Source organism: Xyrauchen texanus, chromosome 36 (genome assembly GCF_025860055.1).
Source record: "Xyrauchen texanus isolate HMW12.3.18 chromosome 36, RBS_HiC_50CHRs, whole genome shotgun sequence".
NCBI lineage: Eukaryota > Metazoa > Chordata > Actinopteri > Cypriniformes > Catostomidae > Xyrauchen > Xyrauchen texanus.
In genome coordinates this window covers 13,615,722-13,631,448 of record NC_068311.1, presented here as the reverse complement: position 1 = coordinate 13,631,448, position 15,727 = coordinate 13,615,722, and the positions used below count along the sequence as shown (strand labels likewise).

Below are 15,727 nucleotides of genomic sequence, written 5' to 3'. Positions count from 1 at the left end.
CATTGTTTCTGTGGTGTTTTCATTTGATCATTTGTTTTCTTGACAACCCAAAAGAGATGCTAATTGCTACCTCTTGAACTGTCATTAGTTAAAGCTAAAGTGAGTAATTATTTAAATGTCAAATATGTTTTACTATCCCAGCTTAACATGCAGAGAATTTTCGCAATTCAGTTTGGTGACACTAGCGGCTCAGATATGACACATTTTACCTCTAGATATGCAAAGTATAACATGCAAGTTGTATTAAATATACATATTTTCTCTTCTCACAGTCACACCCATTCCTTTATTCTTTCTCTGCAGGAACTTTTGAACATTATTGCCAGTGTACTACACTTGGGGAATGTCCAGTACGGAGGAGAGGACAGTGGCAGTTCCTACATTACAACAGAAACACAGATTAAATACTTAGCCAGGGTATGAGGCAGTTTATTTATATCATAAGATTATGGCTACTTGTGCAAAACCTCTATGTTTAAACCTACAATGAAACAATGCGTTTCCTTTTCTTTAGATGTGTTAAAGATATTTTTGTGACGTTATTTTATGTGTTTTGTGTGTATTTGTAATTTTGCAGTTGTTAGGTGTGGATGGCTGTGTTCTGAAAGAGGCTCTAACACATAAAAAGATCACTGCCAAAGGAGAAGAGGTACGTTCCCTATTATTATTATTATTATTATTATTATTATTATTATTATTTATACATGTTTATTAGTGTTGTTTGCAAGCATTGCTATTATTATATTCCTTTTCAACAAACCCAGATTCCTAGTATTAAACTTAGGCATGTTACTCATCCTACATCATTGAATTTTGCCTGGTGAACTATAAAAGTTGTGAAAAAATCCCATAGTCTTACATTAAAGGAGGGACCCGTGCTATATCTTGGGAGGACGTCCTTCGTTTTTAACAAAGTCAGTCCAGAATCAGTTTTTAAAATTGATTTTAAAACCTAGATTTTTAGTTGTTCACCTATTATTATATTTCTACCTAGATTTTGCCATGAGAACTGCCATAGAAACTGGCATAGTGCTAAAAAAAAAACATTATAATATATACCGTGTGTGTGTGTGTGTGTGTATATGTGTATATATATATATATATATATATATATATATATATATATATATATATATATATATATATATATATATATATATATATATATATATATATATACACATATACGCATATACGTGATATACGTATATACACATATCCACTACGTATATATATACATATACGTATATATGTATATATTTATATATATATATATGGGACCAGAATATAGAGACTTGGAAGTGGGCTCTTTTAACTTGGAACTGTAAGTGGCCCTACTATCAAAATAACAACATGGTAAAAGCCACTACCATCCACAACGCCTTTGCATCGTGGTGTCGAGTATTGCAAAAACAAATTATTTTGGTACTCTGAATATATGTTTTTAGTCTCACAAAGGACTGGTTGAAAATTTGTATGTTTCCAATTATTCCACTGTCTGTGTTTGTTACAGCTAATGAGTCCCTTGAATCAAGAGCAGGCCGCCGCAGCACGAGATGCCTTATCTAAAGCCATATACGGACGTACTTTTTCTTGGCTTGTCAACAAAATTAATGACTCTCTGGCCTTTAAGGTATGGTGGCAGACTAATGCTGTTGTTTGATGCACTATTAGGCCCTTGGATTTGCAAATTCTCTGATAGAGGCAGTGTGCTAAATGTAAATATTTGGTGCCCCCATGTGGAAAAGCCTTTTAAATGACACAGCTGATTACATCATTTTTCCAAAGGGTGTTATTTTTATGATGTTATAGTTTGTGTATGTTTAGTCTAAACTGCATGCCACAGCTAATGTTGAACATTTTTGTGGTTTTAATTTCATACAGGATGATTCATTCAACAGTAAAAATGCCTCGGTAATCGGTCTGTTGGACATCTATGGTTTTGAGGTCTTTCAGAACAATAGGTAGAGCACATTTTTAATGTTTTGTTTGGGTTTTTGGTTTAATACGGATAATATAATTCCATTGGCAATATAAAATTGCAGCTATAATGTTTGGCTTTGTTATCTTGTTTAACCTTGAAACTAAAATAGTTCACATTTGATATTTTTTCTTCTTTCCTGTCTGTCTGCCTACCTGCCTATCTGTCTGTCTGTCTGTCTGTCATCCATCTCTCTCTCTCTCTGTCCGTCTATCTGCCTGTCTGCCTGTTGTCTGTCTGTATTTCAATTGATTTATATATCTGTCTGACTCTGTCTGTCTGTTTATCCATCTATCTCTCTCTGTCTATCTATTCATCCATCTGTCTCTCTATCTATGTGTCTGTCTATCCATCCATCCATCCATCTCTCTGTCTTTCTATCTCTGTTTGTTTGTCTGTCTTTCTATCTCTGTCTGTCTGTGTATCTATCATCTATCTCTCTCTCTCTCTCTCTGTCTTTCTGTCTCTCTGCCTGTCTACTGTTTTCTGCATGTCTGTCTTTCAATTGATTTATATATCTGTATGTCTGTCTATCTATCTGTCTGTCTGTTTATCCATCTGTCTCTCTCTGTCTATCTATTCATCCATCTGTCTGTCTGTCTGTCTGTCCATCTCTGTCTGTCCATCCATCCATCTCTCTCTCTGTCTTTCTATCTCTGTCTGTTTGTCTGTCTGTCTCTCTATGTAGTTTTGAGCAGTTTTGTATCAACTATTGTAATGAAAAGCTTCAGCAGCTCTTCATTGAACTGACTCTGAAGTCAGAGCAGGATGAGTATGAAGCCGAGGGAATCACGGTAAGAATTTCCCCTCACACACGCATACACTTACATCTCAGCATGTGTGACTCATATGTGGGGTGGTGGATTGGGGTTTTACCCACATCTCAAAGGGCACATTATATGTAAACATGTTGTGGGCTTTGTTTTATGCAGTTAGTATGTTAATGCTGGCCTCTGACAATGCCAATAAAACATTATGACACTGACACCATTAAAACCTGTTTGTGGCCATGATATGTGGGTGAGCTGGGAATGCACTTGATTTTGGATTCCTTGAATTTTTATAGCAAAAATACCACAAGAAATCTTGAATGTTTTCCATTTATTTCAAATGCAGTAACAGTAATGCACACTGTATTTTTTGTTCTCCAGTGGGAGCCTGTGCAATATTTTAACAACAAGATCATTTGTGATCTTGTGGAGCAGAAGTTCAAAGGAATCATTTCCATCTTGGTGAGAATGCTGTCTTATAATTTTTATCAGCGGCTTCATAGTCCAGTGTAAACTTCTTAGACCTAAAATTGCTCCTCTCTCTCTGCAGGATGAGGAGTGTCTGCGACCTGGAGATGCCAGTGATATCACCTTCCTGGAGAAGCTGGAGAACTCTGTCGGTGGACACGCCCACTTCATAACGTCAGTCAAACCACTTTGGCTTTGTTCAGACATGCAGAAAAAATACTGTATTTGTATCTGACTCAAATTCACTTTTGTAGTCTGACCAGCAAAAAACAAACACATGAAATCCAATGTTAACAAACCAGATCCAAACCACATCCATACCAATCCATTTGTCAATCTATCTCAATCTGAATGGTCAGATCGGTTGTCAAGTATTTTTTTCATCGTTCAGGACACAACGCATATGTAACATACAAAGGGTTCTATATTGTCCAGAACTGTGTCCAAATAGACTCTTATTTTGCTTATTCTTTTTTTATTTAGCAGACTATGTGACATTCACTAAATGAATTAATCAGCAGTTTTAGACATAATATGTCATATGCCAAACATCTGGTTTTCCATCCTCTTTTCTGACACTTGCATCATTAGTATATTAATCAGTGTTGATAACCCCATATATTGGCTACACTGAAAAAAAATTATACATTTTCATCACCTGACAGTGCAGAAAGTCAGTCCTAAAGATAGAATTTGAAACCGAATCATATTTGTGTTAAGGAAGCCTTAACAAAACATGTTTATTTATGATTCAGACTAACAATTATTATTTGTAAATCAATTCCTGAACACATAAAAAGCAATACGTATGATATTTACGCACCTATATCTGCACTATATTACAGTCACAAGCTGGCTGATGGAAAAACCCGCAAAATGATGGGTCGTGAAGAATTCAGACTGCTTCACTATGCAGGAGAAGTCAATTACAATGTGAACGGTGAGTTATTGGTTAGAGGGCAGGAGAAAAAATTAAGAAATGGAGAGAGCGAGACAGTTTTTGCTCTGATGCCCACAGATGTTTCCCAGACTGAGTGCTGACTGATGTCATTGTGTATTTTCTAACTTCTAGGCTTCCTGGACAAGAACAATGATCTCCTTTTCAGAAACGTGAAAGAGGTGAGGGTGTAGGCCCAGAATTATATATATATATTTATATATATATATATATATATATATATATATATATATATATATATATATATATATATATATATATAATAAAAAGAATAAACTACCTCTTTGTTAAAATTCCAAACTTTCATCTTAGTAGCCTGAATCTATTTCAGTCTGAATGAACATGTATGAATGTGTCTGTATGTACAGGTGATGTGTATGTCCGAAAATAAAATCCTCACTCAGTGTTTTGACCGGGAAGAGCTTACAGACAAGAAGCGCCCTGAAACGGTAAAGCCCTGTTGCATTTTTTATCCTCTGTGTTTCACATTATATAACCACAATCCACACTAGCATTTGGAAATCTTCGTTTTAGTGAGTCAGTTCTTTCAAGACAGTTTGTGTGAAGAACTGAATCAAAAAACTGATTCACTGAAGCATTTGAGTCTCATAAGTCTCTCAAAAGTGGCCCTGTGCTACAATTTCTGCTTAATTTTTGTCGAAACATAAAGGGCTGGGTGATATGGCAAAATATTAATGATATTTATCACAATATACATTTTATACCATTAATGGAAGGAAATGCATTCCAGTTGTTTTTAGACGTCAAGAATGAATCTAAATACAACTTGTTTGTTAAAGAAAATTGCGGACCTGAAAGCGCTATGGATCATGAAAAACAGTTTAACTAAATACTACATTAGTAAACTGCAATGTTGTTGATGTTACTGAGTTACTGTTGTGATCAGTCGATAGCTGTATGGCATTGTCGGTGTGGTCTTTTTCGGTACACAATGATATGAAATTTGCAGGATAGCTAGCTAACGGCTTCCAAGCCTCATTTCTGGTTTACATTACAGAAGGACTAGGTAGCTGCTAGCCAGTTAATACTTCCTTACCAGCTGATTTCATGACTGTGATTCAGTTAGCTAGTTGTGTGTGTATAAAGCTGGTTCCACACTTGCAGACTCAAAACAACTCATTTTGACCGAGGGTGTCACACATGCAGACTGTTTTGCTGAGATATCGCTCTCTTCATTCACAGAGTTGGGGTGGTTACTTTTAAAATTTATTCTAATACAGATTACAGAATACATGCTGTAAAATGTCATTTGTAATGGATTCTGTTAGATTACTGAATGTCAGTAATTGAATTGAAATACTTTGGATTACTTCAGCACTTTTTTTTTTAACTTGTTTTGTCTATAAACAAGTTAATAACAAGTAAAAACAATCTTCCAATACAGTAAGACAAAATACTCTTATATTAAAAATACTTTCTCTGTAAAAGGCCTAAATATTTGATGCGGTATTGCTTCTAAAGCAAGAAAAAGCCAATTGATCTTGTTTTCAGGATTTTTGGTTATTTTTTTATCAAATATATTCTCATCAAGAATAAGATTTTTGCCCTTATATCAAAGGTCTTACTAGAGTTCTACTGATCCAAACTTCTCTGTCTGCTCGTACGAATGTAACATCTTAAGAACGTGTTTAAACACTCCTCGTATCGCATCATTTATATGTATAAATGTTTTTCAACTGAATAGACTATATATTTAATGAAACAAATGCAATACAATAAAATGCAAAGCGATCTCTTCAGTAATAAAAATACTTTTTGAATGTAACTGTATTCAGATTACCAACTATTTAAATTTTAACTGTAGTGGAATAGTTACTAATATTTTGTATTTTAAATGCGTAATCCTGTTACATGTATTCCGTTACTCCTCAACCCTGATGACACACTTGCCAATTAAGGGGTGACACACATAATGACTCGCCATAACTATCTCTCTCTGATCCCTGTCACGTGGAGCTTGCCAAAATAACAACATGAGTAAAATTACAATTGCAGTAGAGTTATTTGGGGAATTTTCAGACCTGTAGCTTGCTTGGTTTGTTCCAAAACAGGGACTAAAATAGTTACAATGTTGTATTTTCTTTATGGTTCAATTGGCTTTTATTTAAAAATGCATCAAAACTGTAAAATATCCGTCATGATCATTTTTATCTGTCATTTTGCTTTTGCTTTATTTCAGCATTGAAAAGTATCTATTCCCAGCCTCCGTGACAGAATTACTTTTCCAAATAAAATGGATGTGTTTTTTCAGTGCTTGAAGCCATTAACTCAGCAGGTAGTCCTGACAGCCTAATGATTAACACCTCCCAGCTAAGAGGTGCTAATACGCGTTGACTCCCTCTGCCTGGCCGGTGATTATGTTAATGAGGCTAACACCTGAAAATCATTACAAAAATCAGCTAGTGAGACGTTGGCTTAACTTTGCCCAACTGCTTGCGTTTTTAGCGACACATACCTGATCGTCTTGATGTAGAGCTTAAACGAAAAATCTATAATTTCTCAAAAGTTTATCATCAATGTATATTTTTCTATTCTATCGTCCAACAATTTTTTTTCCGATCGGCCAGCCCTATTAACATTCACTACATTACTAGTTGAAGGTGAAGTGTGTATTTTCTTCGTCACCAGCGCCACCAAAAGGAGTTACAGAAATAACATGTTTTTAAACCGGTTTCCCAAACACTCTCCCCATCTTCCATTGGTTGAACAAGCTTATTTACACACATTTGTGCTTTTTTATGGTCTCTACATGTCTTACATGGCAAATTTTTACTCCCATACAAAGCAGGGATATGCGTCCATAAAAGAAAGCAGTGCTTACCTAACAGAAGGGTGAAAAGAAAAATGATTGAACACTATGAAATATTTAAATATAATAGTTAGTATAAACTACTATTTTTGTTCAAATTGATCATCTTTCATCTTTGGCACCACCCTCAGGTATAAGCGCTTTGTTATACTTTTTCTGATTCAAAGCTTTGTTTACCGCCCTTTCATTCAACACTGTAAGTTCATTTATATTGAATCGCACATCGCTAGTACAAATGGCCCAGTCCCTAACCCACGGCACGGGCCTGATGCAAGGTTCTCTCTTACAGTTGAGTGATTTACAAACACTGTGAATCATCTTGACCAAATCGTCCAATTCAAAATGACTATTATTTTGTGAATCAGGCCTCTCAATTTTACATTCATAGCATAGTAATACAGAAACTTGGCCTCTGTCTTTGAGAATCCCTGCTTGTCACCCACACTGTTAGGAATGCCCTGACACTGTGGTACCTCCATCACTCCATGTGACTGTGTAAAACCTTGGCCACCCCTCCCCAATGCCCACTCTAGAGAACCCCATTGGCTGAGTGTGGATGGGCTGCATTTGTTTAGTTGTTTGCCTGCTTTGTTGACCACTGGCTTCTCCCACATTGTCACTGCCTGGCTGGACTTGCACACTGGAACTTGTGTTCTTGCTTCTTTCTCACTGCCTGTCTCTTATTCACATTCCTCGATCCATTGGCATGCTGTGATCAGGCAGCGACACAGTTCAAGAACAGTCTTGCGAAGTTGATGGAAATCCTGATGTCTAAAGAGCCATCGTACGTGCGCTGCATCAAACCTAATGATGCCAAGCAAGCAGGTTTGTGAGCTCTTTTCATTACTTGTTGTGTTTATCTTAACCGTAGAAATGATTTTTCTTACTGTGTGAGCTCCTTCCTTTTAACCGTTTCCTAATGAAAACATGGCAATACCATGGTACACTCATTTTATCAGATGGTAATACCATGGTACTGAATGATTACCACATTCATACTGTATATCATGGTATTTATTTAGTACTCCAAGGTACATACAAATCATGGTATTATGATGAAAACATGGTAACGCTATGATACTTTTTGTATGTTTTCAAGCTGTTAAGTGACACAAAGTGCTGTTCAACTCTAGAACTTAAGAGTAAACTAATTACAGCCATGTGTAGAAATAAAGGAATATAGAAAATGGAAATAAATAAATAAATAGAATAAATGTTTTGTTAACATTCTAGGAGGAATGACGTATCTGACACCTTAAAATAAAAAAAGTTGTGTCTATTTGAGCAGCATTTACATCTATAACTGTGATATAATGGTTCCATTGTTCACACTGCAGTCATTTGTTCTGATTCTCTCTTCATCAACTCTTTCTCTCTTTTTTTTTTCCCCCCATTCTTTTTTTTTTTTCGTTAAATAATATGCTGTGGTGAAATAATATTTTGCTTACTGTTCTTGGTTATGACATAGTGTACATATATGATTTTACAAAACCCCATAAAACTGAAACGTATATTATATACAGCACTGTGTAGAAGAAGTCTTAAGCACATAAGATATTTCAAATTTTTTGTGTGTCAATAGGAAATATACATTTTGGACACCCCAAACTATATCTATACCCCTCTTTCCGCAGGACGTTTTGATGAAGTCCTCATCAGGCACCAAGTAAAATATCTTGGTCTGATGGAGAACCTTCGAGTGAGGAGAGCTGGCTTTGCATACCGCCGTCGCTACGAGAGCTTTCTGCAGAGGTCAGTTTATCATTGCATTTGGACATGCCTCTATTCCAAGATGATCTTACTGGCACAAGTTGGTATTGCCGCAAGGATACCGAGCTTGGCCAATGTAGCCATGCTCCAAAATCAGCATGAAAGTGCCTAAAACATACCTTATAATGGTAAACAACAATCATTTTTTAACTGGATTGAACTGGTCATTTAAGATGGTCACCAGCTGTTTCAGCAAGTCTCACACTAAAATTTGCTTATGTTTGTGAACTCTGGTGTATTTCATACTTTCTAATCCTCTTTTGAAAGCTCAGCACTTCCGGTGGATTTCAGTGGTAAACAAGGTCAAAGGGAACAAGCATTATGTGAAAAAACACACATTTCTTTTAACTTGAAATGTGGTTAATTGTTGTGTTACACTGGTATTTTTCTGATTCAGGTATAAATCCCTGTGTCCGGAAACCTGGCCAAACTGGGATGGTCGTCTGGTCGATGGAGTATCCACGCTCGTCAAGCACCTCGGCTACAAACCTGAGGAGTACAAACTTGGCCGGTTGGTTAAACCAAAAATGCACATCAAATTTTGTGTTCTGATTTTTTTTTTATGCTATCAAAAAAGATGGGGATAACTTCTCATTTATTTTTTAAAGGACCAAAATATTCATCCGTTTCCCCAAAACCTTGTTTGCTACCGAAGATGCACTTGAAGACAGAAAACACAGCCTTGGTATGAGCCATACATAAAAAATATTTTGATACATATTTTACCATACTGGATGGATCTACCTTCCAGCTCCTCACGCTAACCTCTACAAACTTGCAGCTACCAAATTGCAGTCATCCTGGAAGGGCTACAGTGAAAAAACTAAATACAGGAAAAAGCGACAATCGGGTAAGGTTTGAAAATGTGATGTTTTTAATAAAAAATTTAAAATCTTGAATTTTGATACTTGAAATGGTTGTTCCTGTCATTTATCAACAGCTATCCTAATCCAAGCCTGGTGGAAAGGTATTCTGGCCCGCAGGCAAGCAAAGCGCAGGAGAGAGGCTGTTGACACCATCCGCAGGTCTGTGTGTATGACATGACTAGTACAATAAGCAGTACACTAAAACACATGATCTAAAACTAGAGTTTGAGAGACTATACGCTCATTGTAGCTTTTGTTTTTGAGTGCTGCCTGTGGTATGATTATTAAAGTTTTGAATTTAGCTTTTTTGAATTTTGATTTTCTGTTTATTTATTTATCTATTTTAGTTTTAGTGTTTTAGGGCTGCTAAAGTTTATGTTTTGACCAGTATCATGTAAATATGTCTAATAGAGGTGGGTAAAAATATTGATTTTCCAATGCATCGCGATATTCATTTGAACGATATCTCCATATCTATTCTTTAATCCAAAGATCGATCTTTTACTCTATGTGCAGCCCTCTACTATAATGAAGGAAATCACTTGCATTTGCAACCAAATTTTGCGACTAAAAGTGCATATTTTTGGCAACTGGCTGGTAAATGTTTTGATTCTACTCACCAGTGATTGTGTAGTATAGTGGTGGATTATTCAGCAGCGAGATCCTTTCACTGTGTGTTGAGAGTAAAAGTTGTTCTGTGTAAAGACGACATCCATGTCACCCATTTGTCATTGAATAATGTCTCTTTTAATACCCTTTCTGTTCTATACTGTCAGTTGTTGGTTAAAAACAGAACAAAATAACTTTTAAGTGTAAAGCCATTCGAGTCTCTCTCATTAGCATGTGCTCATTTTCAGATGCTCTTTACAGAAATGCTGGATTTCTTAAAGAGACAGTACCGGGTTTTAGAGCTTGTTCAACAAATAACTGTAAATACTTGTAAATAGTACTTTTACGCAGTTAAAAAATAAAGATGTAACAAAATATAGTATTTGCAATATAATATATTTATTGATTGAATACATGGACTTGTTCATTTTTAAACAGCTAAAATATGCCCAAAATTATGAAAACAATGTACCTAGTTAGAAGGTCCCCTGTATAATTAACAGCATTAGCTGGGAGAGAATTTCTTTCAAATGTAAGCAAAGGGGACATTATAACTGAAATATACTCAAATGAATTGATATCGAATCGAGCTTATGAATCGAAAAGGAAATATGTATCAATACCCAGAAGTAGTGTAATATTGTTAAATTCCCCAGGGACATCTAATGTTATTGCTTGTGGCATTTTCATTCTTGATAAAGGCGGATTGTAAAGGTTTCACATGTTAGAACCTGTTGTGTATCTTTTTTTTTTCTCACAATTTGGAATGCCCAATTCCCAATGTGCTTGTAAGTCCTTGTGGACACGAATCTCAGTTGCCTCCACATCTGAGACCGTCAACCCGCACATCTTATCATGTGGCTTGTAGAGCGTGTTGCCACGGAGACATAGCGTGTGTGGAACCTCAGCATCCATGCTCAACTCACCACGCGCCCCACTGAGAACGAACCACATTATAGCGACCACAAGGAGGTTACCCCATGTGACTCTACCCTCCCTAGCAACCAGGCCAAGAGACCTGACTGGAGTCACTCAGCACGCCCTGGGATTTGAGCTAGTGAACTAGCGTACCCCAGGGGTGGTAGCCAGTGTCTTTTGCCACTGAGCTACCCAGCCCCCCCTGCTGCTCAGAAGTTTAGTTTAATTAATTTTTTTTCATTAACGATAATAACACTGATCTGTGGCCACCATTACAGGTTCATCAAAGGCTTCATCTACCGCCACCAGCCTCGTTGCCCAGAGAATGAGTATTTCCTGGACTACGTTCGTTATTCGTTCCTGATGAAGTTGCACAGGAGCCTGCCCAAAACTGTCCTGGATAAGAGTTGGCCAACACCCCCTTCAGCCCTCACTGAGGTAAGACATCATTCACAAATCAGTCCTACAATGAGGAGAACTGTTCAACTTGACCTAAGATATTTTGCCTTTTACATACAGGCTTCAGAGCAGCTCCGCAAGTTGTGCATGCAGAACATGGTGTGGAAGTACTGCAAGAATATCAACCCAGAATGGAAGCACCAGGTGTCACATTTAACAAATTTATTGGTGCAGTATATAATTTCTGTGCCATTAGCAGCATCAAACCAAATTTGCAAAAATATTGATGAAACATTATTCAAACAGGTTTTACAAACACTCTTCCATTGTTCGGTAGAATCGGTAGTCCTGCCCTAAACACTCACCATCAGTAGAGCCAATATTGCTTAACCTGATTGCTATTCCTTTTGTTGCCACTAGTGTTGCAAAAATTGCACACTGCACCCTTTAATGAAATTTGCCAGTACATTCGATTGGTTTACAGTCTTTTCATAATCACTATTCACTTAATGAATTAAAAATGAATTATTGTCTGTTTTTGCAGCTGGAGCAGAAAATGGTTGCAAGTGAAGTCTTTAAGGACAAGAAAGATAACTACCCACAAAGTGTACCAAAGCTGTTTGTGGACACAAGGCTTAGTGAGTTTTTTAGTCTTTTGTAAAGTTCCTGTTTTTAGACTGACTTTCTGTTGCCATGTACAATCTGATTTGTTTCCTGTGTATGTGTGTACAGATGGGGAGGACATCAACCCTAAAGCGATGCAGGCTCTGGGTAATGAGAAGATGAAGGTGGGCTGAGTTCTGTGCTGGCTTTGTTAAGAAATTGTATTTAGTAGATTTCTGTAATGTGTAAGAGTGTGCATGATTCTCCATCAAACTCTACCTGGCAGTATAAATGAGTCTGGAGCCAACTTCAGTCTAGAACAGGTATTCAAAATGTTTCTGACCCAGGGACCCCCAATTTAAAAGAGCAATGCTGTAACATTTGAATAATACCTACTTTAACATTACAAACATTAACTAGCATTATTAAATGATATAAGGCTCATCAGATTATTAGGCAATGTTCATATACAAGATAGTTTAAAATGTCATGAAAAGTTTTAAAGATGATTCTATATACAATATGTTACATATCTTCTCCGAGGTGCCAGTTGTTCCTTAATTTACCCTTGGTTGGAAACTCTAGGTCTAGCACTAGCCACTACTGTTAAAACTGCTTTCATCTATCTAGAAGCCAGAAATATGTCATTTGTAGGCTGACAATGTGGTATTATTCCAATTGTATTACTCTATATGGAGTCTATATGTTGGAAGTAGCAGTTTCATACTAACATACTTAATTTGTGTGGCATCTGTGCTTTTGGACTGTGTGTGAAGTTTGCCGATGTGTTAATGTAATCTAAACCTCCTTTATTGCTCCCCACAGTATGCTGTTCCAGTGACAAAGTATGACAGGAACGGATACAAAGCTCGCAACCGACAGCTCTTGCTCACGGCCAACAGTGCAATCATTGTGGAGGAGGCCAAGCTGAAACAGCAAATTGACTACAGCATGCTGAAAGGTGAGGAGGAAGGTTGGAAAGAGCTACTGATTCTTAGGAAAAAAAAGTGTCAAACATTTTTTGTTACACAATAACCACTTCTGCTTTATCTGTAGGGATTTCAGTCAGCTCTCTGAGTGATGGGATATTTGTTCTCCATGTTGCTTCTGAAGACAATAAGCAGAAAGTGAGTGTTAAGATCAGTTCAGTTATTGATTAAAATGTGTCACATGGTCAAAGGCTGAGTATTTCCCTTAGCACTATACTGATTGCTTTTAACCCATAGAATGCAAATGTGGGTTAAAAAAAATTCCCAGGTGAAATCTTAATGCTTATTCTAAAATGACATATTTTTTTTTCAAGGAAACTTAACTGTAATGTTAATTTAATTAATAATTTACATTTTTAAATGGTTCAAATGTCTACTTTTTACTTCTGAAGAGTTTTACACACATTGAAAATAGAGTAGGAGTTTTGGATGAATTCTGGCAGTTTCCATGTTTGGTGGTAACATGAAATGTTTCAACAACTCTACTCACACAAACACACATATAAGTACAATGGGATACATTTTTTATGTTTGTTTCTTTTTTTACAAAAAAGTGTAAAATATCAACCTTATGTACTCTGTATTGCTATCTTACCCTTTGAAGCTATACTTGTTGTTTGGAGTGTTAAAAGTTATTGAAAAAAGAAAAGTTGCTTGTTTAAACACACCAAGATGTGGTCCAGGAGCTATAACCATTGTCCTTGCCATGAACTAGACATCTAACCTCAGGTTGCTCCATGGGGACTTGTCCCTGTAATAGTTATATTGTCATGCACTTTGGATAAAAGCATCCGCTGAATGACAACTTGTTATACTTGCATACCATACATAAATATGAACATGAACATGGTGTTTAGCATTTTTTTAACCTATGGAAAATTAAAACAGTCAATGTGTTATAAGTGTTACACCAGTGTTGAATGCGTTAAATATCATAGTAAACACATATTGATCGGATAGGACCCATATATGCATTCTAGGGGTAGTGATGCAAACTCTTAAAAATATATTTAACAGAATTTTTTAAAAGTGTGATCAAAAGACACCTTAATCGAGGAATATCTGGTGTGTCAGTTCAAAAGGCCACTTTTTGTAAAAGTTATAGTCAAAAAGTAGACGGTCGTGTCATATTTGGCCCATAAATGCATTTTAGGGTTGAAGTGAATATGTGAATTTTATTGTTTTTTTTTACAGGGTGATTTGGTGCTTCAGAATGATCATGTCATCGAGACGTTAACCAAAGTGGCTATCTGTGCTAACAAGATCAACAGCATTAACATTAACCAGGGAAGGTGGGTTGAATGTGAAAAATTACCAATTTGCCACCATGATGGTACTAAATACAAATATGTGCTTGTACCCGTGAACCCCCGTAATAATAACACACACACAGTGTAACTTATATAAATTTACAAGGCAGTCTTTTCCTAAATCACTGAACTCTGTTTATTACATTATTAGTATAATAGTACTATATGTACATTGTACAGATGCACTAATAAATAACTTTTGCTCTCTGTATCCTGGACAGTATAAAGTTCAATGTGGCACAAGGCAAAGAAGGGATCATAGATTTTACATCTGGTTCAGAGCTGGTGGTAGCCAAAGCTAAGAATGGACACCTTTCTGTGGTGAGTACCATCCATCCCTCCCCATATTTACTACTCCCTCCATCCCCATATTTACTACTCCATTCATTCATCCATCCTCATATTTACTCCATCCATCCATCCATCATCCCCTTATTTATACCATCCATCCATCCATCCCCTTATTTGCACCATCCATCCCCTTATTTACTCCATCCATCCATCCATCCATCCATCCCTTATTTACACCATCCATCCATCCCCTTATTTACTCCATCCATCCATCCATCCATCCCCTTATTTACACCATCCATCCATCCCCTTATTTACTCCATCCATCCATCCATCCATCCATCCATCCATCCCCTTATTTATTCCATCCATCCATCCATCCATCCCCTTATTTACTCCATCCATCCATCCATCCATCCTTATTTACACCATCCATCCATCCCCTTATTTACTCCATCCATCCATCCATCCATCCCCTTATTTACTCCATCCATCCATCCATCCATCCCCTTATTTACTCCATCCATCCATCCATCCCCTTATTTACTCCATCCATCCATCCATCCATCCCCTTATTTATTCCATCCATCCATCCATCCATCCCCTTATTTACTCCATCCATCCATCCATCCATCCCCTTATTTACACCATCCATCCATCCCCTTATTTACTCCATCCATCCATCCATCCCCTTATTTACTCCATCCATCCATCCATCCCCTTATTTACTCCATCCATCCATCCATCCATCCTTATTTACACCATCCATCCATCCCCTTATTTACTCCATCCATCCATCCATCCATCCATCCCCTTATTTATTCCATCCATCCATCCATCCATCCCCTTATTTACTCCATCCATCCATCCATCCATCCCCTTATTTACACCATCCATCCATCCATCCATCCCCTTATTTACTCCATCCATCCATCCATCCATCCCTTATTTACACCATCCATCCA

General features: G+C 36.8%; 1 protein-coding gene across 7 annotated transcripts in view; it reads left to right on the top strand.

The window, feature by feature from the left end:
- myo1cb (myosin Ic, paralog b) overlaps window positions 1-15,727 on the top strand; it is a 70,127-nt gene that overhangs the window by 52,124 nt on the left and 2,276 nt on the right. For all 7 annotated transcript variants that reach the window (XM_052106800.1, XM_052106802.1, XM_052106804.1 and 4 more), the window contains exons 8-31: window positions 304-417; window positions 578-649; window positions 1,514-1,633; window positions 1,885-1,964; window positions 2,670-2,775; window positions 3,133-3,213; window positions 3,302-3,393; window positions 4,065-4,159; window positions 4,292-4,338; window positions 4,546-4,626; window positions 7,727-7,832; window positions 8,642-8,759; window positions 9,175-9,288; window positions 9,386-9,462; window positions 9,559-9,627; window positions 9,718-9,802; window positions 11,449-11,608; window positions 11,690-11,773; window positions 12,114-12,207; window positions 12,302-12,357; window positions 12,998-13,133; window positions 13,229-13,299; window positions 14,356-14,453; window positions 14,693-14,792. In XM_052106800.1, coding sequence (XP_051962760.1) covers window positions 304-417; window positions 578-649; window positions 1,514-1,633; window positions 1,885-1,964; window positions 2,670-2,775; window positions 3,133-3,213; window positions 3,302-3,393; window positions 4,065-4,159; window positions 4,292-4,338; window positions 4,546-4,626; window positions 7,727-7,832; window positions 8,642-8,759; window positions 9,175-9,288; window positions 9,386-9,462; window positions 9,559-9,627; window positions 9,718-9,802; window positions 11,449-11,608; window positions 11,690-11,773; window positions 12,114-12,207; window positions 12,302-12,357; window positions 12,998-13,133; window positions 13,229-13,299; window positions 14,356-14,453; window positions 14,693-14,792 — 2,256 coding nt within the window. The remainder of the gene's footprint in view (window positions 1-303; window positions 418-577; window positions 650-1,513; window positions 1,634-1,884; window positions 1,965-2,669; window positions 2,776-3,132; window positions 3,214-3,301; window positions 3,394-4,064; window positions 4,160-4,291; window positions 4,339-4,545; window positions 4,627-7,726; window positions 7,833-8,641; window positions 8,760-9,174; window positions 9,289-9,385; window positions 9,463-9,558; window positions 9,628-9,717; window positions 9,803-11,448; window positions 11,609-11,689; window positions 11,774-12,113; window positions 12,208-12,301; window positions 12,358-12,997; window positions 13,134-13,228; window positions 13,300-14,355; window positions 14,454-14,692; window positions 14,793-15,727) is intronic.